Source organism: Chenopodium quinoa, unplaced genomic scaffold, assembly GCF_001683475.1.
Source record: "Chenopodium quinoa cultivar QQ74 unplaced genomic scaffold, ASM168347v1, whole genome shotgun sequence".
Lineage (NCBI taxonomy): Eukaryota > Viridiplantae > Streptophyta > Magnoliopsida > Caryophyllales > Amaranthaceae > Chenopodium > Chenopodium quinoa.
The window spans coordinates 8,960,009-8,982,394 of NW_018745024.1; the positions used below are offsets into that span (position 1 = coordinate 8,960,009).

Genomic DNA, 22,386 nt, shown 5'->3' on the forward strand with positions numbered 1-22,386 from the left:
ATTTGATTGACATAAATGCCAATGCACAACTTTGATCATTAATAGTAAATATAGAATTTATATATGAAATGACAACATATATTATGTATTGATAAAAAACAGTCAAATTAAGTATATAAATAGTGCAAAAGTCAAAGCGTTGCGATTATTACAAAACAGAAGAAGTATTATAAAATTCATGTATTCGCTTTATTTGTTACCCAACAAGAATGAGTAGTTAAGCCTTATTGAGGATTCACTCTAGCTATCTTTGTTTGTCCAAAAAAATAAAAATTTTTGAATTTTATGCTTGTCCACCCAAGTTTTACATAAAAAAGAAATGAACCATTTTAAAAAACGGTTATTGCTCTCAAAGAAACCCGCAAACAGCTCTCTGTTGCTATTACACGTACCAGGATATACCCAAAAACAATGGAGGAAAGAGAAAAAGATAATCAAAACCGCTCATGCAAACACAACCATCATCATTCCTGGTTATATCTCACGTACCCAACTACGTAAACCAAAATCCCAAGAAGAAAGTTACAATCTTGCGTTGAAATTCATCTTGCCTAATGTAATGCACGCCAACTGTTTGATAAAATGCCTCAATGAATTCATTGATCTTCTTTATAGCGTAATGGCATGAATAATGAATGAATGATCATTTTTTTGTTGTTGGGTATTGCAGGTTATGATCATTTTTGGCAATTATGGATCGGTTCAGGTCAAGGTATGATAGACAAAAGAGTATAGATAGCCCAAGTGACCCTGCATCTCCAGTGACTATGTCACCGGTGCACCGTCATGCTCGTTCTTCGTCTTCTGGGGTATCTGCCATGAAGAAGCCTCAAAATGTGGCTGCTATGGCGGCGGCTCAGAGACTTGCACAAGTAATGGCTCATTCGGGCGATGATGATGATGAAGATGAGGATGATCTCCTTGTTGATTATCAACCTGTGGGCTCGCTTGGTGGCCTTGGGCGTGCTGCTGGAAGGCCTGGTAGACCTCGATCTCCCAAGGTATTTTTATGATCATATGGTTCTTTTGTTTCTAAGAGAAATGAGGGTTTGTGTTAGGATGGGTAAGATTGATGAGCATTTTCACACACATAATTGTTTACAAAGTTTTAGTTGTAGCTATAATTGATTGAGTGATATTATCTTATACTTTCAGTTTTTATTACCTCCTAAGATTTATTGACTCTTGGTTTTGATGGAGCGGTGAAGTACTAGAATATGCATTAGGAGGGGGTGTCTGATCTGTTGAGCATGCTAAAATTTGGCCTAGTTTCCGAGTATTATACTGATGATTATGTCTCAAAGAGTATTAAATTTAACCGTGCTAAAAGAATGCATCAGCCTAGTATATACGCGATAATTGTCATCAATCTTGTGTTTTCTACTTGGGATAATAATTAAAAAAATAATAATATGGGAACGGGGTTAATGATGTGGCTGCATTCTTGGAAACCCAACTTACATGGAAATCTTGTGTTGCTTTTGTAGTCAGTTCGTCCAGCTGCTACTGACCAACCTATGTCACTGCAAACTCCAATGGGTCCTCGTCCATCTTTCTCTGCCAAGAACAATGAACACCCATTACCAAGACCATCTTCAGCAGGTCGGCTATCTCAAACCTCCGTTAACTCTCAGGAGCCAAAGCAGTCATCAACTCCTCTAGTAACTGCAGTTAAAACATCTAGGTCTTCTATGGATTCAATAGATATGGTGGAAGAACAAAATGCCTTGAGTGGAAGGGTATCTCTATCTGTTAGAACTAATGGAGAACCATCTGCTCATTCCCTTGTGCCTGTGAACTCTGAGGAACACAATTTATCTGAGCGATCTTCTATGGCCGTCAATCCTTCTGAACAGCCTCCATCTGCTCGTTCTATCTCGACAAGTCGACCTTCAGGGATTAAATCAGTTACTATGATGCCCCCTGCTGTAAAAACATCTATGAAACAACCAACTATATCGAGTCCAATGGCTGGTAGCGTCAGTAGTAGGAGGTAATGCAAACTCTCAGATGGTGAAACTTTAAATTGGGGAAGATATGTAGTGTGTTCTAAACTATGCTGACATATTTGATTTAGTTGATAAGCTTATCTGTAGCATTACTAGTCTTATTAACACTAATACTTTTTTTTTTGACATATAATAGGTTGTCAATGGACTTTGGAAGCATGATATCAAGAGAGCCAAAAGAAACTAATGATCAGCTTTCTTCAACAGCCCTTCAAGATGAGGTAAATCTTCTATTTTCTAACCTATACAAAATGCATTTAGATTCCTGCTTTATTATTGGAGAGAACCTTTCATTGTGGTACGCCAAACACTTCAGAGTTGTGTGCATGATAATTTCAATACATTCACTTATATCTGATGTTTTTAGTTATATTTCTTCTGTTTCCCTCATTTGGTTTCTTTACCAGTTTTCACCTCTCTGTTGTAATTTCTCTCCATACATACTTATCTTATTATAAATATTTTGTGCAGCTTGATATGCTGCAGGAGGAAAATGACAGTCTTCTCGACAAGGTGCTGTACATTGCTGGATTATTTTTTCCTTCGCTATATATTCTTGACTCTCAATTATGGTCTTATTCTTATGTTTGAAGAGTTTGGAGGTTTATTGCATTGTTGACAATGGTTGGTAGATTTGGCACTTATTCTTGGTTGTATATAAAAATAGTTTCAATTGGCATTTAACAAATGTTTTGCAATTAACCTAGAAGGTCTTGATTTTTAGATGGTAGTCTAAGGGACCATCGCTATCCCTACGTGTCACAACACCACATTATTCTTGTATAAGCCCATAAAATGCATTGAATCTGGGTTGGTTTCAGAGGGATTCTTAGTTATGGTATTTACTGTCTCTTTTTTTGCTTTCACTTATGATGCATGTTTATTCAGCTCCGAATTGCAGAGGAACGGTTTCAAGATTCTGAAGCAAGAGCTAAGCAACTTGAGAAACAGGTAAAGTGCTACTTTGGAAGCCTATTGAAGTGTAGGTTTGCATTGCTTTTGAATAAAGATAAAGCTCTGTCTTTATGGATCAATACCTTTTGCAGAATGTCACCATTTTGAGTTTGTTTCTTCAAGGAAGTATTTTTTATATTTATTTATTTTTATTTTAAGCTCCTAACATGTCTTTTTGAGTTTTAGTGAACTTGAATTTGAACCTAGTAGGATTCTAAAACATAACATGACTGTTTCACTGATTCATTCTTAGAGAAACTCAAATACGTTGTTTTTTCATATTGTGAGCCACTTTGTGATAATTTCATTACTGAGCTCTGGAATTTGAACTGTTGTTACAAGGATATAATCTTATTATAAGCTGTCGTACCAAGTGATATAAACAATGCTTACTTGTACTACCTTAGAAACTAATAATCCAACAGATAGCTGATTTTATCTCTACTTCTTCATTATATTGGCTGAGATATTGCTTTAAACATTTGCTCATGAAATATTTTGGCCTCTTCATGGAGGAATTATTTTCTTGTGATGATTTCTTTATTAAATTTTCTATATCTACATATTTTTTTTAAAAATCAACAATATTTGTTCAGCAAAGTGTAGGCTAAAGTAATTAAGGGTGTTAATCATAGCTCACTGGTTCACCTTAAAAACAGAGTTCTTGAGTAACATGAATAAAGTAATTAAGGGTGTTAATCATAGCTCACTGGTTCACCTTAAAAACATAGTTCTTGAGTAACATGAATAAATTAGAAACATTTTAGAGAATAAGTTGATTCTAAGCGATACATGGTTCTTGAGTAACGTGAATATATTTGAAACATTTTAGATAATCAGTTGATTAAAAGCGATAGTATGAATCGACTGATTTTGAAAAAGAATGCAAGTACGAGGTTTGTTCTCATCCAGTTTTTGGAGGTACATAATTTTACATTGGCAACAAGTTGATTTAACCAATTGGATAATGCTGTTAACATGCTGGCTCTATTAAAAGAGAAATATTGAAACACTTGCCATTTTTGTTTTAGAGGATAAAGGTAGAAGGCCCTTCCCCCCCCCCCCCCCCCTCTTTTCTTCTTACTCTCTGGACAAAGTGGTAGAAGGTTTTGAATGGATCCCTTTTGTCTTCTTTAATGCAATTGTTTGAGTGGTAGTGTTTCGATTTAGAGTAGAAGGGTGGGTGAGTCTCCTTAGTAAATTGATTCTTGGACGGGAAATACATTATTAAACAAAACTTCTTTTAAGAAGAGTATGCACATTAGATATTCGATTGTTAATGGGTGTTTTCCGTAAGTCTTTTGGAAACCTTCAACTATAAATCTTTTGGATGTTGTAATTATTGTATTTAAATCTCAATATGTTATTTTGACTAATCATACAACTTTCAGTAGTTTTCCATTTTTCCATTTAAATGCATGCTTCCTTCATTTTAGGTTGCTAATCTCGGAGAGGGTGTGACTATGGAAGCTCGGCTTTTAAACAGGCAAGCATTATTTTAAACACCTTTATATGCTTAGTTTTAATGTTTAATTATGGTTAAATGGCTGATATCTTTTTTACTCTTCAGAAAAGAGGCAGCCTTACAGCAAAGGGAGGTCTGTTATCCTAACTGTGCTATTGTATTTGCCTATAGTATGCCATAGTTTTTGAAACATTTGCCTTGGGTTACTTAATCTTTATAAAGCCATCATCCACCTCTTTCTTCACGTGCAGGCTGCACTCAGAGTTGCTTCACAAAAATATGGTGGCAAAACTGGAGATGTTGTGGCACTTAGGATAGAGGCAGAGGTATCCAATTTTACCTTCTCTGGCTACCTATCTTTCAGTGGCTATATTTTCTTTTCATGCTTTTTATAGATAAAATGGCACTTTATTTTGAATAGACTGCAAGGAATGAGGCAATTTCTGCACTTGATCAGCTCCAGGAGTTCGAGTCTGAATTAAGATCCCTTCGGTCCATGGTTCATAGATTAATGTTGACGCAGGAAGAGATGGTTTGAGCTCTACTCTTCTTCATGTCTTATTATAGCTGTTTCCAATTACATTTACATGGTTCATAACGTTGGAATAGGAAGAGGTGGTTCTTAAGAGGTGTTGGCTTGCTCGATACTGGAGTTTATGTGTACGATATGGTAATTGATTAATTTAGCAAGAGCCTGTTGACATCTAATAATTGTCTTCTTTTGTTTTTGTTTTTTTATAATGCAAATAATGAAAGCTGATATATGGCTCTGTACATTTCTAAGGTATCTATCCAGATATTGCGGAAGCCAAACTTGAATATTGGTCATCCTTTGCCCCTCTACCTGTTGAGATTGTTATTGCTGCAGGACAGAAAGCAAAGGAAGACAGTCACTCAGGTGCAGAAATATTGTTCTTTTCGTTTGTTATTACCGCAAATATATCATTATATATTGCTTCTGAATATTACTGAAGTAATAATTTTTCAAGGATTTTTTTCTGACATATCATCCCCCAGTAAAATACTCACTCTTCAAAAATGTCAGACTCAATACAGGGTTTTTTTTTTCTATCTCCTCCTAAGGTGTCATACATCTTTAGGTATAAGTAGTTTAGTACTATGATCTTGTAAAGGGCATTTTGGGATTCTCAGAGATGGATAAATCCTTCCTCCTTTCCACTTCCCCTTTCTTCCTTGGTGATCCCCGGGCTCTCCAAACCTGTAATTGAGCCATAGATGAGCATGGCTTATATCTGTCACTTGTCAGAGTGCCATCATTGGGCTAAGGTTGGAACACTGATGGTCAGCAATGGCTCTTGCATTCCTGGAAGGTCCAGCTGAGGGGTTTTCTGGTCTGTGGTATGTGCATAGAAGAGGGTTTATGGTATTAGTTGTCCTTAACCAAATCATGTGGAAAAAATAAAAACTTAAAAGCAATTCTGATTGTGAATGTAGACTATGTATTGGCACCAAGTGAACTATTTAATGTAAAAGACATCATATGTAAAAAAATTCCTCGCATTTTAATCAATCCACTGTCTACTTATGTGCAGCTAACAATGATGAGAAAAGGGAAAAGACAATCCGTGAAGCCAGTGAACTTTCAGGAGAGGGAAGCGCTGAGAGCATGCTAATGGTAGAGAGAGGTCTGAGGGAACTATCTGTACTTAAGGTTGATGCCATATTTTTCATTAGAACTACTCCTAATTCTGAAACTCTACTATACTTGTGCATTTTTTTATTTCCTGCTCGTATAATTATTAGAAATTGTATAGACTTTTGATCCTTTGAATGCATGTTTATTTCTATGAGATGAGGCATCCCTTGTTTTTATGCTCTCTGCCTGCAAAACTAGACATTTGCTGAGTTTGAGCTGGTTTTTATTTTCTATTATGGGACGCAGAAGAGATTAGCTGTTATTGTAAGCGTAAATTTTTATTTGATTTCCTTGAAGGTGGAAGATGCCATCAGGGTTGCAATGGCTCAGCATAGACGGAGAAATATGAAGAAACCTGTTTTTACAGGTTTGCAAACTATTGCTGTTCTCCTTCTTTTCATGCATTAAGCACATTTGTGATGTTATTGCTTAGTTGTTATTACACCTCAGTGACCACTTAACAAAGAGACTAATGTCATGCCTAAAGTGCTCACATGCACGTTAAAACAAGGGCATGTCCCTGGTACATGCTGGGTTTTTATACAAAAGCTACTCAATAAATTGTGCTGGCTCTTATTATTGTGAAGCATTTGATGGTTATATTTCAAAGATTGTAAATAAAAAACGTACTCAGATGGTAAATCATTTGTAACTGGTCCATCATAGGGACCAAATTTGAAGAATTTATCACATTTTTTGTTTTATGATTTTTTTTTTCTTTGTCAAATAAAATTTTATTTCTTCCCAATATAAGGGCTTATGAAGTTATGATACATCACCAAACACCATCAATCCACCAAAAAAAAAAAAAAAAAAAAACCTAAATGGGCTAAAACATTATGCGTCAACATAACATCTGGAGCCTATCTTCCTCCCTTGACTCCCTCCCTGTCTTCTTGGAAGGGTCAAACCATCAAAGGGAAATACATTATTAGAGCCCAAAACAAACACAAGCCAAAAGTGGGCTTATTTATGTGGGTGATTGTGTTTTTATGTAAAAATCAAAATTGTTTAGGTTGATTTTTGATGACCATAGTACTAATACTAAACCCTAAAGTATACACCAGGTACAATATATGTGCCTTTTAGTATTTGGTTGAATGGAGTTGATGAATAGGGTTTGTCTTGGCATTCACTATTAAAGTATCTCTAATAAGGCCATGTTAGGCAACATGAGATGTTATATCTAAGTTTTATTCCATGTCTTTGGATGATGTGTATACTGGTATTGAATAGACGTTTGGCGATCAAAAGGAGACCAGAGAGGTCTTCTCCCTTATAGTTCTTTGCTTGACCTTGAAGGGAACCAACTCTCTATAATATGTTGCTTTCTGACAAATAATGGCAACTTCTACTCTGAGAGATTGCCCACAAGCACAATTGAAACTGTCACTAGATTGTGTCTTATTAGACCAGCTTAACTTATGACAGAGCACATTTGAAACTGTCACTAGATTGTGTCTTATTATACCAGGTTAGCTTATGACTCCTCTCAAGAGTTTACTTCATGTAAAGCTGGTGCTTTTTTACTCTAGTTTGCCATGCAGAATATTTCATGATTGTTCCAGATCATTTTTACTGAACAATTTTCCCACTTTACTTTACAGATGACTCGAGATCTCCGAGTATGAAATTTGCAGAAGCGTTTGGTGAGTTGCATCTTTACAGATATTTTATCCATTGAAATTCTAATCCTTAGAGAATTGATAAACATATTGCAAGTTTTTTCTTTCACATTTTTTACTCAACCCATGTAGCCATGAAGTAAATTTCTCCTATATATCAGACTTCCATAGTAGAAAAATTATATATAATTTGTTGCAAACATATTTTTGACGAACAGTATGAAGGCGAGTATTATTTATTTTGTGATGTTATAAAAACTAAGGATTCAAAGAAGTAGGAAACCTTCAAAATAAGGCCACTATTCTATGATCTATATTTATTTTTGCCTGTCAGTCTGTCTAAAAAGGAATTGTAAAGGTTTGTCACCAGTACCTCTACATTAATGCTGGTGGCTACAGGATACCCATTGGATAGGTGTGGACATGGTTTTCTGTGTACGAGTGTTTACTATTTGCAGATGACTAGTGTTGTTTGATGAGAACAGAGCTGGAGTTAATGCTAAGTTGGAGCGTGGAGACAATAGTTAGAATCATGAGGTTTTAGGTTTAGGATGTGTTTGGTTTGACATAAAATGTTTTCATGGAAAATAATTCTCCCATTTTCCTCATTTCCTTTATTTGGTTTGTGAAGGGGTGGAAAATTATACTCTCTATGGTAGAAAACATTTCATGTACAAAAGAAGGGAAACCACATTTTCCTCCCTCTTACCTCTTATTTACTTTCCTCTCATCCATCCTCAACTTCCCAATCCTATTTTCAATTTTGCTATAAATTTTCTTGTAAGGAGACAAACTATTAGAGAATGTCATATGTATCTAGGATTCATTTTGGAAAGGAATGGAGATACCAGCCTGGATGTAACTCATGAAACTAACTAAGTTTGGGTGTCTTAACTCTTTAGTGGATCAGAGTGAAGTGATTGGGTTATTATGCAATCGTTGTGTGCCTTTTAAGATGAAAGAAAAGTTCAATAGGATGGCAGTTAGATAGGCATTATTGTGTGGGTCAAAATGTTTATGGAAGGAGCATATTTAGAAGACGAGTATAATAGTGATGCGTATGTTGAGATTGATGTGTGGGAACCCCCTAAGGGATAAAATAAGGAATGTAAATATTTGAGCAAAAGCTGATGTACGGATATTTAGGATTGATAAGGGAGAACTGGCTACATTGGTTTGGGAATGTTAGACATCCTTGAGGATGCACTAGCAAGGAATTGGGACAATGTATTTCAAAAAAGGATTTAAGGGAGGTCAAAAATGACTTAGATAAAGGGAGTTAATGATATGAAGAAAATGATTTGCAGGGTGTAGCACTAGGTAGGAATCAAGAAACAAATGGAGAAAAGAGGCATGATTTAAATTGTCAGTTTATTCTTAATTTATGTCTGTAATTAATTATCCAAGTCTGAGCTTATTTCAGATCTGAGTCAAGAGGAGACTGAAGAAGTGCAATTTAAGCAGGTATGATGTAACATTACCAAGCTTTTCTTCAATCCATATTTGTGTATACATATAGTTAGTACTTGTTCTTTGTAATGAATGGAAATTGCAGCTACCTTTTTTCTTTCCTAATACTTCCTTGTTTCACTGAAATTGCAACATTCACAAGTGGCACAATATATTAGGGTAGAGGAGAGAGGTAGCAATTGGGGTCACTAACCTATGTGATTATACAAAAATTAAGAATATTGAAAGTAAATGGGTCAAGTATGACTGTATGGGTAAATTATATGGGTTAAGTTGTAAAAGTTATCAAAAAGAGCAGTGTTGCAATTTTTCTGTAACATCCAAATCAGCAACTGTTGCAATTTTAGTGAAACAGAGGATGTAGTATCCAGCCTCATATTAGTCATATATGTATTCTCAATCTGATCCATTTTGTTTTCCCATTTGTATTATATTACTTTCAGAAGGTTATATAACTGGTGATGACGTAGTAGTTCTTTAGTTGTGGGCAATTATTCATTGCCTGGAATGCTTAGCTTTATATATTTCTGTAAATAGAATGATACAAACGGGAAAAAGGGAGTAGAATTTTCATTCAGCGTGCTTTAAAATAATTTGTCTGGTAATCCATACACTTTAGCCACAACCTCTATTACAAGTTTGAAATTCATGTAAGAAATAATGCTAGGTTATTTTTTCAAATGTTGTTTGGGAACAAGTACTTGAAGAAATTGCATGCACAAATTTATTTGAAATTCTAACATACCGAGGTTATTAGAAATTTTTTTTAGCCTGATTTCTTTCTATCATCTTTGTCTTTAGTCCTTATTTTTGCGTGTTTGGCTAGTGAATTTAAGAAAATGGTGTATACTCTGCATAGTATTTCAAAAATATATGAAGAAAGGGTCTGTCTCTCATTTTGTATGATTGAAGTCTCAATTTTGATTCTCTATTTGGAAATGTGGCTTAGCATAGTTTTGATTCTCAGATTTTTTTATCGAAAAGCCTTGGCCCCTTGAACTCATCCTAGTGTTGGGCACTTAGTGTTTGTTATGCAGAGAAGATTGCTCTTCTTACTTTCACGAGCTCCATTTGTCCAGACAGATATCAGAGAGAGCCCAATTAAGCTGGATTTCATTGAAGCTCCTCTGCTTTTTCATTTTTGTAACCTTTTTTAGGGTGTTCAATCATTCCATAATTTTCAAATTTTGTTTTACTGCTCCTTTCTAAACAATAGATGGATATTTTTTTTTTTGGGTACTACCAGGCTTGGCTGATTTATTTCTGGAGAAGAGCTAGAAACCATGGTCTAGAACCAGACATAGCAGATGAGCGCCTGCACTTTTGGATCAACCATAGTGCACGAGCAAGTTCCTCGCATGATGCAGTTGATGGTATCTTATTTCTCTCTTTGCTTCTCAATGAAAAGTCATACTTCGTATGTATAGATTGTTTGCATCTAGACATTCAATCGTTTGATCTAATGTTGAAATAAATTCTGAAAGAGAGCAGAAATTTTAAGCTGGTACAGGGACATTTTGAAAGTTTAGTTTGATAGAAAAGCTTTATCATTTTCATCTAAGCTTTATGGGAGAATCTTAACTACTTTATGGACAAATACGACCTAATGTACATGTGAACAAATGAGGAATTGCTTTGGCAAATCATCACATTGAGGAGGGATGGGCAACACTGCATTGGGTGAGAACATAGGGAACACCGGAAGAAATTCCGGTTCTACTTATCCAACACATAGTAACCTAAAAAAAGTTGTCCCATTTGTTTGAAATAATAAAGAAACTCACTACTCTCGTATAATCATATTATATGTGGTGGAGGGTGGTACGGTCTTTGAGAAGCATTCCATGGTGTAAGTAGGATAAAATTCAAAACATGAGAAAAATGAAATGGCAATTTATATTTAAAGTGTATGATAAAATACCATAAATTCGTATTCTCTTCTCTTTGAAGTTTTTGTCCATCTTATACTTTTTTTTTGGCAATTAAAGAAATTTATTAACTACCAAAGGAAAACAATTAAAGATACACCAAAACACCAAAAGAAACTGACTCAAAGGTCAGAACAGCCAAAAAAACAAAGAACAACAAAAACATCACAAAGAGACTAAAAAAATTTCCTCATTTCTTCTCTGCATCTGCAAGCAACCTTGAATCTGATATCTCTAAACAACTGAGCAGCAGAGACAGTTTTAGAGCCTTGATTAAAGATATGATCATTTCTATGAAGCCAAATAGCATAGACACACTCAGCAAAGAACATCAGTGCCACCTGATGCTTAGCAGCCTTCTTTTTAGCACTCTTCATAATCCAAGCAAGCTCATTAGTAAAGTTACCAGGACCTCTCTGAAAATGCAAATGAGCAAGAACCATAGTCCAAATCTGCGATGACCAGGCACACTCAAAAAATAAGTGTCCAACAGTTTCAGGGGCAGTATTACATAAGCAGCAGGAACTATTATCCACCACACCCCACATAGTTAATCTGGCTCTAGTAGGAAGTCTGTTATGCATAGCAAGCCACGAGATAAAGAGACTTCTAGGAGAAGCCAGGTTTTGACATAACACCCTGCTCCAAGGGACTTTCACAAAATCACCATGCAAGTGCTTATACATTTCCTTGATAGAAAAGGAACCTTTCTTGATAAATCTGTCCCAACCAGAAGCAGAAATGATGATTTGAGAGCATTCAAAAATTTTCCTGAGAGCCCAGGAACTGTTAGCAGGACAACTAATGCTAGTGATATCTCTGCCCTTAGTATAGTAAGCATCAATCCACTTCACCCACAACTTATCTTTCTTACAAGAAATAGCCCACAACAGTTTGCAGACAGCAGCTTTGTTCCAGATCAACATATCCTTAATACTCCAACCCCAGCAACTCTAGGAAGACAAAGAGTATCCCAAGAGACAGGAGCTTTTTTTGAGGAAACAATATTACCAGTCCAAAGAAAGTTTCTGCAAATCCTTTGAATCTCTTTTATTACTTTTTTAGGCATTATAAAAATCTGACACCAGTAAGATTGTAAACTCAGAAGAATTACTTTGACCAATTGCAGTCTGCCTGAATAAGCCAGAGTTTTAGCAGTCCAAACTGTAGCTCTTGCAACCACCTTATCAATCAGAGGCTTGCAATCAGCATAAGAGAGTTTTTTTGTAGCCAAAGGGACACCCAGATATCTGAATGGAAAAGTACCAGCAGGAATCTGCAAACTGTTCAGAATTTGATTTTGGGTATCTAAATCAATCCCACCAAGATAAACATTGCTTTTCTCCAGATTAGCTTCTAATCTAGAAGCAGAAGAAAATTGCTTAAAAGCTTGAAAAAGCATTTTAGTAGAAATAGTGTCTGCAAAACATCAATAAATCATCTGCAAACATTAAATGAGTAAGATTCAATTTTTCACACCTTGGATGAAAATTAAAATTAGAATCATGCCGTAAATGAGCCATATTTCTTGATAAGTATTCCATCCCAATGGCAAAAAGAAAAGGAGAGAGGGGATCTCCTTGCCTCAAACCTTTCTTAGCAGAAAAAGGAGGGCTAGGCTTCCCATTAATGAGAATGCTATAAGAGACAGAAGAAAGGCAAGCAAAAATCCAATCCAAAAAGAGATTAGGGAAGCCAAGCTCTTGCATAACACTCCTTAAAAAGCTCCATTCTATAGAGTCATAAGCCTTTTTCAAATCCACCTTAATCATGCATCTAGGTTAGATATGCTTCCTAGTATAACCTTTGATAAGTTCTGTAGCCAGCAGAATATTATCAGAGATGTTCCTACCAGGAATAAAACCAGTTTGACAATCACTCACAATGTAGCCAATCATCCTCTGAAGTCTAGCAGTTAAGATCTTAGCAATAATTTTGTAAATGATAGAGCAACAAGCAATGGGCCTAAAATCTTTAATTTTAGAAGCATTAGAGATTTTAGGAACCAAAGTGACAGAGGTACAATTAACCTGTCTGAGAATGTGTTTCTTAGCAAAGAATTCCTTGACAGCCAAACAAATATCAGATTTCAAGACACTCCAAGCTTTCTTAAAGAAAACAGCATTCAATCCATCAAGACCAGGAGCTTTCTTTCCATCAATACTCATCAAAGCTTCCTCAATTTCAATATCAGAAACAGGATCACAAAGCAAAGTTCTTTGATCAATAGACAGCCTAGGACCATGTCTCATAATAGGAAGATTAATCATGGGCAGAGAGGGAGCACAAGAACCAAGAAGACCACCATAAAACCTTAAAGCTTCTTGTTGAATATCATCATGACTAGTTAACTTGTCATTCTGATCATTATAAATAACAGAGATTCTATTGATTCTAGTCCTCTCTTTGACTGAAGAGTAGAAAAACTGATGATTAGAATCCCCAACCTGCAACCACTGAATTCTGGATTTTTGTCTCAAGGCAGATTCATTAATATGCAGCCACTTTTTAAGAGTAGCAATTTTAGCATTCTCTTGGAGCAAAAGAGAAGCATCAGAATAGTCTAACTGCAGCTGGGATTGAGTATCATTTAAATCTATTCTAGCAGTCTCAATCTTCTCATGAATGCCCTTAAATTCCTCTCTATGCAAAACTTTGAGTTTCTCCTTAATGAGCTTCAACCTTAACCGAAAAGAAAACATAACAGTGCCTTTCATTGTAAACTTGCAGCATTTCTCAACAATAGGAATAAAGCTAGAGTGATCTGCCAAGAAATCAAAGAATTTGAAAGACCTGCCCCCACCCAGAACATTCTCAATACAAGAGATCAAAATTGGACTGTGATCAGAAGTAGAAGGATTCAGGTATTCAGCAACAATATCACCTTTATTCATCATCCATTCAGAGTTTCCTAAACACCAGTCAATTCTACTAGCAGTACTAGAGCTACCACCACCCTTATGCCAAGAGAAATAATGACCAATGCTATTAAGAGCAGTAAAACCATGATCAGCCACAAAATTAGAGAAATCCTGGATCTCATGCAAAGAAACATCAGAACCATTATCCTGTCAGAGAGATTTAGCATAGTATTGAAGTCACCAGAAATCATCCAAGGATGTCTTCCCACAGAATGAGAAAAATTAGCCAGATTAGACCATAAAGGTTTCCTAGTATCAATAGAATGAAACCCATAAATAGCAGAGAAAAAGAAAGATTCACCAGCAACATGATCAGTAATCTCACAGTGCATAGCTTGAGCAGAAACAGAACAAAGAGAAACAGTCACATCATTAGGTTGCCAGCCTAGCCAAATCCTGCCCCTATTGCAATAAGAGTAATTCATCTCCCAATGCCAATGTCTTCCAAACTTATTTATGTATTTATTACAATTATGAGGTTTTATTCTAGTTTCAAAAAGAGCTATAACTTTAATATTATGAGTTTGAATTAACTTCCTCACCTCAGAAACCTTAGCAGGGTCATTAAGACCTCTTACATTCCAAGTACAAAGACTTAACATTAAACATCAGGAGGGTCCCCAGGTATATCCTGAGCAAATGTATCAGCATCAGCACCTGATTGAGTGCTGGCAATAGTTTGATGTTCTGGAGTAGTAACAGGAGCAGACTGATTCTGCTGAATTGGTTGCACAACAGGCTGAGGTTGCACTTTTTTAGGCACCCACATTTTCTTTTGAGGTTGTTTCTCATTTACAGGAGGCTTAATGAATTTGCCAGAAGCAGATCATGCCCAGGCATTTGGCATTTTTTACAGTAAGAAGGCTTCCAGTCATATATCACCTTTTGCTTAAACTCAACCCCTAATTCATCCTCAATCCAGACATGATCAGGTAGAGCCATAGTGACATCCATTTCAACCAAAATACGAGCAAAAGAGACTCTCTGCTGCCTAGTTGTACAGTCATCAGCAAATAAAGGAACACCTAAAGTGCTAGCAATCCTACTCAAAGAATCAGCATTCCATCAGTTTAAGGGAAGGTTTGGAAGTTTAACCCAGAGAGGTATAACCTTCAGAATTTCCTCATAGAAGTTAAAATCAGATGACCAGGGCTTAATAATCAAAGGCTTATTCAAGAAATTATAAGGACCCCCAGTTAAAATTATATTTCTATCTTCAATAGAACAAAATTGCACTACAAAATAACCATCATCATGCAAGAAAACATTAGGCATTTGAACTTGATTCCAAATAGAGCTAATGTACCTTTTGACTGCAGAGAGAGTAGGAGTATCACCCACCACATACATGATGATTGAGGCAATCCACTTAGCATTCATCGCTTCAATCTCAGCTTTCTGCATTTGCGCCACCTTTTTCCCCTCTTTCACTATCGGAGCAACAAATTGCAGAGAAACACCCTTGCTTGTCAAAGGGGAGCGCTGAAAGAAACTTGACCAAGCATTCTTCCCAGCCCTTTCCATATCAAGACGTCGCTGCACTTGCCTATCTGTCCTTACTTCCTTATCCTTCGCAACTCCATCTATGTTAGTAACTTCACCCATCGCATTCAAATGGTGAGTTTCATCTTCAATTACAGGAGCAAGATCAGATCCAGATCCAGTAAACCCTACACCCTACATTCACTGTTCCATTGGATACACTGTTCAGCACCGGAAGACCTAGAACCCGATTCTGCTCTGTCATAAGGTCGTGCTCCTCTCTAGTAATGAGTCCAACACTTGCATGCACTAATGGAGATCGAACAAGCTCAACCCGTCCACCCGCACCATCATCAGCAAAAACAGAACTTGGTCCAACATTTCCACCAGATCTAATACCAGAGCTACTAGGAATACCTAATGATGATGATCCACTCATTCCCGAAGTATGAGATGAATTTGATTTCTTCTTCCTACCCATCTATGAAGATCAGTGCATGATAGTGATCGCCCTAAACACGCACTAGAATCCTAGAGAGAGAAAGATTGAAAAGATCGAAAAGTTCTAATACTTTAAGAGATTAAAAATCGTCATAAGTATAATTCTCATTATGTCCATCTTATAATTTTGTACAGTCCTCTTTGATGATGTCTAGTAAATGCATACTGGTTGAGTTTCACTCATAAATTATATTTCGTTTACCATTCTATTGCATGCTCAACTAATTGATTGTTGCTGATTGTATTCACCATTGCTGACAGTAGTACTTAGAAGAGGTGTATTTTGTTTATGCCAATGAACAAATCTTGTAATCATATATAGCTGCAGGAGTTTACGATTCGTTCAAACTGTTAATTATCATGTTTATTTCAGACGGTACTTTCTTTGTGACAAAGTTTTTTTTGTGTTTGTAAGCACGACCGCAGCCAAGCATAATTTCTGCTGCAAAACCTTTCTAATACTGTACTTTATTCTTGGCCTTTGAGAATTTTTTTTTTTCTCCAGGTTCAAGTTTCTGCACTAACAACCGCTACAAAGTCATACTTGTACATCATTACTACGTAGTATTTGGATTCTTTGTCTTTAATGTCTCAGATTTGTCTGCCTGATTTTTGTGGATAGCCATGCTTGTCCTGATTTCATATGTGTCATCATAGTCATTAAGCACATTGATCAAGCTCTATATGTTATTCTGTCAGCTTCATTCCCTTAATTATGTCTTTTGCCTGTTTCTTTTTTTATAGTTGAGCGAGGGCTTATGGAGCTCCGGAAGTTAGGGTTGGAAAACCAGTTGTGGGAAGAAAGCCGAAGATGGACTGAGCAAGACTCCCAGACAAGAAGGCAAACGGACTTTTGAGCTCTAAAACTTTCTTTTGGATCACATGAACATACATAGGCTGTGTAAATTCTAATTTTTTTTTTCATGTGATTATTTCAAGTTGAAAATCACAAATATCCTCGTTTGGTGCTGTAGACAATGTCAAGTACTAGTGACTATACGAGTTAGTTGAGGAAATGGCTTATGATGATAAGCAATTTGTAAAATGGTTATACCATTGTTGTCGAAGTTGTATAAGTGTCTATAATCTTAAAGGAATATGTTTATTTACATGTATTTATTTTGCCCGTAGTACCATGTTAAGTTAAATCAATTCTCTTTGTCGCCGGAAATATTGATCCCCTCAGAGTACCTTTTTCATGTTGCAATAGTTTGTTCTAATGGAGTTGTTTCTCGTTATTTACTGAATTAACTACGAAGTAATCCTAAACATTTAAATATGTTCGTTCTCCCTTTCTCTATCACCCATGGCATCCAAGATACATTCAATTTCATTTTGAGGTGCAATCTATGGTGTAGTTAATTGGGAAAGCACTGTATTTAAAAAGTATTTTGAGATGAAATTGTCAATTCCTTGATCAAATACCTCTCTTACTGATCAACATCAAGAACTTGCATGAAATTTGTGTGCTTGTTTAAAACTTGCATGAAATTTGTGTGCTTGTTTGATCATGGATTAAAAAAAATGTATGTGTTTATAGCAATGGAAACACATGGACGTAAGATGATCAACCAATTTTCTAGTTGTGAATGAATAATTATAATTTGAAAAGTAACTAAGATACTACAATCAGTTTAATTGGAGCAAGACTTCTCACTAGGACATGACCCCTCAATTTTGTTTGTAATAAAAATAAACAAGTAACGCGGAACAAGAGTAGTTAGTAAAACTTGATTATTCAATGATAATAAAACAAACAGCTGAGATGGGACAAGAAGAGTTAGAAAGACATGACTCTTCAATGGTAATAAAACAAACCAATAAAAGGATATGACAAATTACGGAGAAATTAGAAGAATTGGAATAGAATTGCTTGCCTTGCCTTCACATTCATGCTCATGAAAGTATATAGAGTTACACCTCTAACCCTAGAATAAAAGATAATTCTAGGAGAATATAAAGTTAACTAAATTATACATGAGAAAATATTCTACCAAATCAAATAATATCCCATCATATCTCAATACCCTCCCCCCCCCCTCAAGTTGGAGCATCATGAATGCCCAACTTGGAACGAAGAAACTCAAACTGTGCTTTGCCAAGTGCATTTGTGAAAATATCCGCAAGTTGATAAGATGTCGAAACATAGGAAGGAGAAATCAACCCTTTCGTAATTGCATCACGAACAAAGTGGCAATCAACTTCAATGTGCTTCGTTCTTTCATGGAACACCGGATTTTTAGCAAGATGGAGAGCTGACTGATTGTCACAAAATAAGTTAATTGCCTTTGGATGTTGAATACCAAGACTTAGTAACAATGCTTTGATCCACTTTAGCTCACAAGTAGTGTTGTACATGCACCTGTATTCGGCTTATGAAGAAGATGTAGAAACAGTGGGTTGCTTCTTGTTTTCCACGAGATGGGTGACTTGCCAAGAAACACCAACCAACCAGATAAAAAACGACGAGTGAGAGGACATGCGGCCCAGTCTGAATCACACCAACCCTGTAAAGTCAAGTCACAATTAGAGCTCAATAAAATACCCTGTCTTGGAGTGCCTTTCAAATAACGAACTACCCTCAACGCAGCATCCCAATGCTCACGACGAGGCTCTTGCATAAACTGGGACAACACATGTATTGAGTATGCCAAATCAGGTCGAGTAACGCCCAAATAAATCAAACGGCCAACGAGTCGTCGGTACGTCTCTGGATCAGAGAGAAATTCACAAGTAGCTAGACCCAACCTGTGATTCTGTTCCATGGGAAACTCACTAGGCTTTGCACCCAAAAGACCTGCTTCGAAAATAATATCCAACGTATATTTCCGTTGACATAAAAACAAACCTGAAGAGCTACGAGCCACCTCAATGCCCAAAAAATATTTCAAAGGACCAAGGTCCTTCATTTTGAAGCAATCAAAAAGATAGGCCTTAAACATAGTTAATGCAGCGAAATCATTCCCAGAAATTATCAAATCATCAACATACACTAAGACAGTAATTTGCACTTTGCCTGTAGTATATGTAAATAAAGAGTAATCAGAATAAGATTGTATGAAACCATACTGTTTTAAGACCGTAGTAAGTTTGGCGAACCAACATCGAGGACCCTGCTTTAAGCCATAGAGTGACTTTCGAAGTCTGCAAACCAAGGAAGGATCCGAGCTTTCAAAACCCGGAGGCAATTTCATGTAGACCTCCTCACCGAGATCACCATGTAAGAATGCATTATGTACATCCATTTGATGTAGCTCCCAATTTTTGGCAGCCGCAATAGCTAGGACAGTGCGCACTGTCGTCATTTTTGCAACCGGAGCAAAGGTTTCTTCATAATCTAATGATTTCCAAACACTACCAAACGAGATTTGAGAACCTCTACCTCTCCATTTGACAAAAACTTGGTCTTGTAGACCCATTGACTTCCTAGAGCTCTTTTCCCTGGCGGAAGATGTTCCAATGTCCAAGTACCATTGTCTTCTAAAGCCCGAATTTCTTCCTGCATTGACTTGCGCCACCCATCAAATTTCATAGCTTCTCTAAAACTTTTCGGATCTTTGCTTTGCACAACAGCTGAAATAAATTTCCGATAATTTATAGAAAGATTGTCACAATGAATATAATGTGCTAAGGGATACGGGGTACCTGAAGACTGATTGGATGGCGGAGACGGACTTTTAGAAAACACTGTGTGAGTCACATAATCACGGAGTAAAACAGAAGGAAACTTATCTCGAAAACCACGACCCAACTCACTTTGTACATGTGGAGCCGTGAGGTCAGGTTGCTGCTGAGTGGTCACCTGCTCGGACTGCTGGTGCTGGGCAGGAGCAGCGGCATCTAGCTGCTGCCCTGTAATCCCCCGTATTTTTAAATATTTTATAAATGAAAATTTATTTTATTTATAATATTTATTTGTTATTTTTCATGATTTAATTTCAAAAGTTTCAATTTATTAATCTGGGTCGAAAATTATTTGAACAAATTATTTTATGCACCTTTATTCTACAATTTATGTCCAATCACACAAGTCTAACCCATTTGTTTACTTAATCGACCCATTATTTTTATGAGGCCCAATCTTTCTTTTTACCCTACAATAATTCTCTCCTATAAATACCCCATGAATCTCCAAAAATTTCCCACACAAAAAGGTTAGTCTTATTTTCATCCTCCTTTGTTTCATTATTTTGCTTAATGTTAATTTAATTGTTTTGGGTTTTGATTTTAGTATAAAGATTATATTTTTAGTATCAAATTATATTTTAATGGTATAAAGATTATAAATTTCAGATTATATTTATGTTATAAATTTCATATTTTATGAATTATAAACCTAGGGTTTTAATTTATTGAAAATCATGATTTTAGGGTTTTTATGAACAATTGATTTGGGCTTTTATAGTAATGATGTTTTGAAATTTTGGTGATTATAACTACTGATTAGTTTAGCTTAATTCCAGATTATTTTGAACACATAGATTCGTGTTTTAATTTTTAGATTTCCGTTCGTTAATATTAATCCCGTTTTAATCCCGATCAGATTCTGAACTCATCCGATTTTGATGAAAAAGTAGTGTTTTCCATGTGGAAACAACGTTTTAAGAAAGACTCACTATCTTTAGTAGTGAGCACCACCCTCTCGTGGCCAAATTCAGCCTCTAAATATGATTTTTGGGCAGTTTTTGATTTTAACAAAGTTTTTTTATATTTAAAATATTATCCTTGAGTTTGATTAATAAAATTAATTATGTTTAAAGTTAATTAAGCATAAATATATGTTTTTATTGAAGTTTTAAGTGTTGGAAATAGTTTCTAAGTACTACTTTTGATGTTTTATAAAGAGGGTTTAATCACCCATTAAAAAGGGAGATTTTTAGGGGTTTTATATAATTTCAGATTTTTATTAGACTTTGAACTTGCTGTAATTTCATGTATAAGAGTGTATTTTAAGGTTTTTATGAAGAAAATTTAAAGAACTATATATAAGCCTTTAATTTTAACTAAATGGAAGGTTTTAAAGTGTTGTTTGATTTGGATTTTGAAGGTTTTAAAGTAAGTTAGTATTGCTGTAAATTTGATTGATTGGGTATTGATTGAGATGTTATTATTTGGTTTAGGAGAGGAGTTTATTGAAGGTGATTTCTAGTTAGTAAAGTGGCATACCAATTCGTTTATTCAAGGTACGTACGAGTTACGAAACCTTTCTTTTAGGTGCATGTTTAAGGACGGATCGAGAACTTAGTATCATGTATAGGATTGACTGGGTTAAATTGTTTGGTTATACATTGTGAATTTCAAATGATGTGCACTATTTTATAATGCAAGTATTATTTGTGCTCTAATTATGCAGGGTGCGTTTAGAGGCAAAGGTATGTGATTGGTAAAAAGATTAATTTATTACTCATTCATGATTATGCAAACAGGATGAGTAAAGGAAGAATTTAAGTCTTCTAAGACGAGGTTAAGGTTTTGGGGTGCCTTATGCACTCAAGGTGTTTATACACCGAGGTAGTAAAGGAATAAATAATAAATGTTGCTTGCCACTAATAAATCAAGAATTGAAATTGAAAAGTTGTTTTACTTGATTGAATTGATATTGGATTGATTGTATTGTTATGAATATGAGTCATCACCAAGTATAAACCTGTAAATCACGTAAAGTGCAAGATGGATGAGCAATAAAACCCTGGATTGGTGCACTTCTGGAGTAATGACAATCAGGGGTTGGGGTACATGGGGTATTAGTCGTGTACTTTTCTCGAGGCCGTCTGATCTACGAGTCTCTTATTTCAAATATTTTTCAAAACTAGGAGTTAGGTGAGATCTCATACTAACTACGGTCACGGAGTCGCGCCAGTGGTCGTTGGATGTTTATTGATGTTTCCGAAAGGAGGCATGGAGTTTTTCTTTTATTGATGTTCCAAATGGAGCATGGGTTGGACAACCTTGTCTATTGCGTAATCCAATGAATAAAAATAATGATTTACCTATTATTAATTAATGGAGTCTTAGTAATATAAATAGTTGAGTCGTGTGTTGAGTTTATAATTTAATGATGCATGATGATTGATTATTAGTAGCATGTTATGGATTTCTTAATTTATTTTGCAACTTGTATGTACTCAGCTTTGCTGATTGCGTGCTTTGTGTGTCTTTCTTTGGTCATGGCCTTCGCCTTTCAATGACCCTATGACGATCCAATTTTTACACTTGTAATATTGGGGAGCAGAATTACCACAGGTTCTTACACATGCAGCATTCATCAGGGTTGTGGGATCTTGAGTAGAGAGTTGGTTGTTTGCATTTTATTTCTTTTGCAAGTTTGAATTTATTTTAAGTCGATTTTATTCGACACTATTTCTTTTGGGTTT

General features: G+C 35.8%; 2 protein-coding genes across 2 annotated transcripts; one reads left to right on the forward strand and one right to left on the reverse strand.

The window, feature by feature from the left end:
- The first annotated feature begins 222 nt into the window (after positions 1 to 222).
- LOC110708529 (coiled-coil domain-containing protein SCD2-like) lies at positions 223 to 17,160 on the forward strand. The gene is made up of 18 exons (XM_021886665.1): positions 223 to 556; positions 671 to 1,001; positions 1,488 to 1,993; positions 2,146 to 2,230; positions 2,481 to 2,522; positions 2,898 to 2,960; positions 4,400 to 4,449; positions 4,534 to 4,561; positions 4,680 to 4,754; positions 4,850 to 4,960; positions 5,038 to 5,098; positions 5,213 to 5,326; positions 5,982 to 6,100; positions 6,383 to 6,452; positions 7,693 to 7,734; positions 9,134 to 9,174; positions 10,427 to 10,553; positions 16,757 to 17,160. The coding sequence occupies exons 2-18, from the start codon at positions 693 to 695 to the stop codon at positions 16,867 to 16,869; spliced, it is 1,956 nt and encodes a 651-aa protein (XP_021742357.1). The 5' UTR covers positions 223 to 556; positions 671 to 692; the 3' UTR covers positions 16,870 to 17,160.
- On the reverse strand, positions 10,929 to 12,865 carry LOC110708530. The gene has a single exon (XM_021886666.1). The coding sequence runs from the start codon at positions 12,032 to 12,034 to the stop codon at positions 11,285 to 11,287; it is 750 nt and encodes a 249-aa protein (XP_021742358.1). The 5' UTR covers positions 12,035 to 12,865; the 3' UTR covers positions 10,929 to 11,284.
- Positions 17,161 to 22,386: the final 5,226 nt, after the last annotated feature.

Coding starts and splice junctions, on each gene's coding strand:
- LOC110708529 (XM_021886665.1), top strand. CDS start 693: ATGGATCGGTTCAGGTCAAGGTATGATAGACAAAAGAGTATAGATAGC. Junction 2,523..2,897: donor ATGACAGTCTTCTCGACAAG/GTGCTGTACATT, acceptor ATGTTTATTCAG/CTCCGAATTGCAGAGGAACG. Junction 2,961..4,399: donor CTAAGCAACTTGAGAAACAG/GTAAAGTGCTAC, acceptor CCTTCATTTTAG/GTTGCTAATCTCGGAGAGGG.
- LOC110708530 (XM_021886666.1), bottom strand. CDS start 12,034: ATGTTGATCTGGAACAAAGCTGCTGTCTGCAAACTGTTGTGGGCTATT.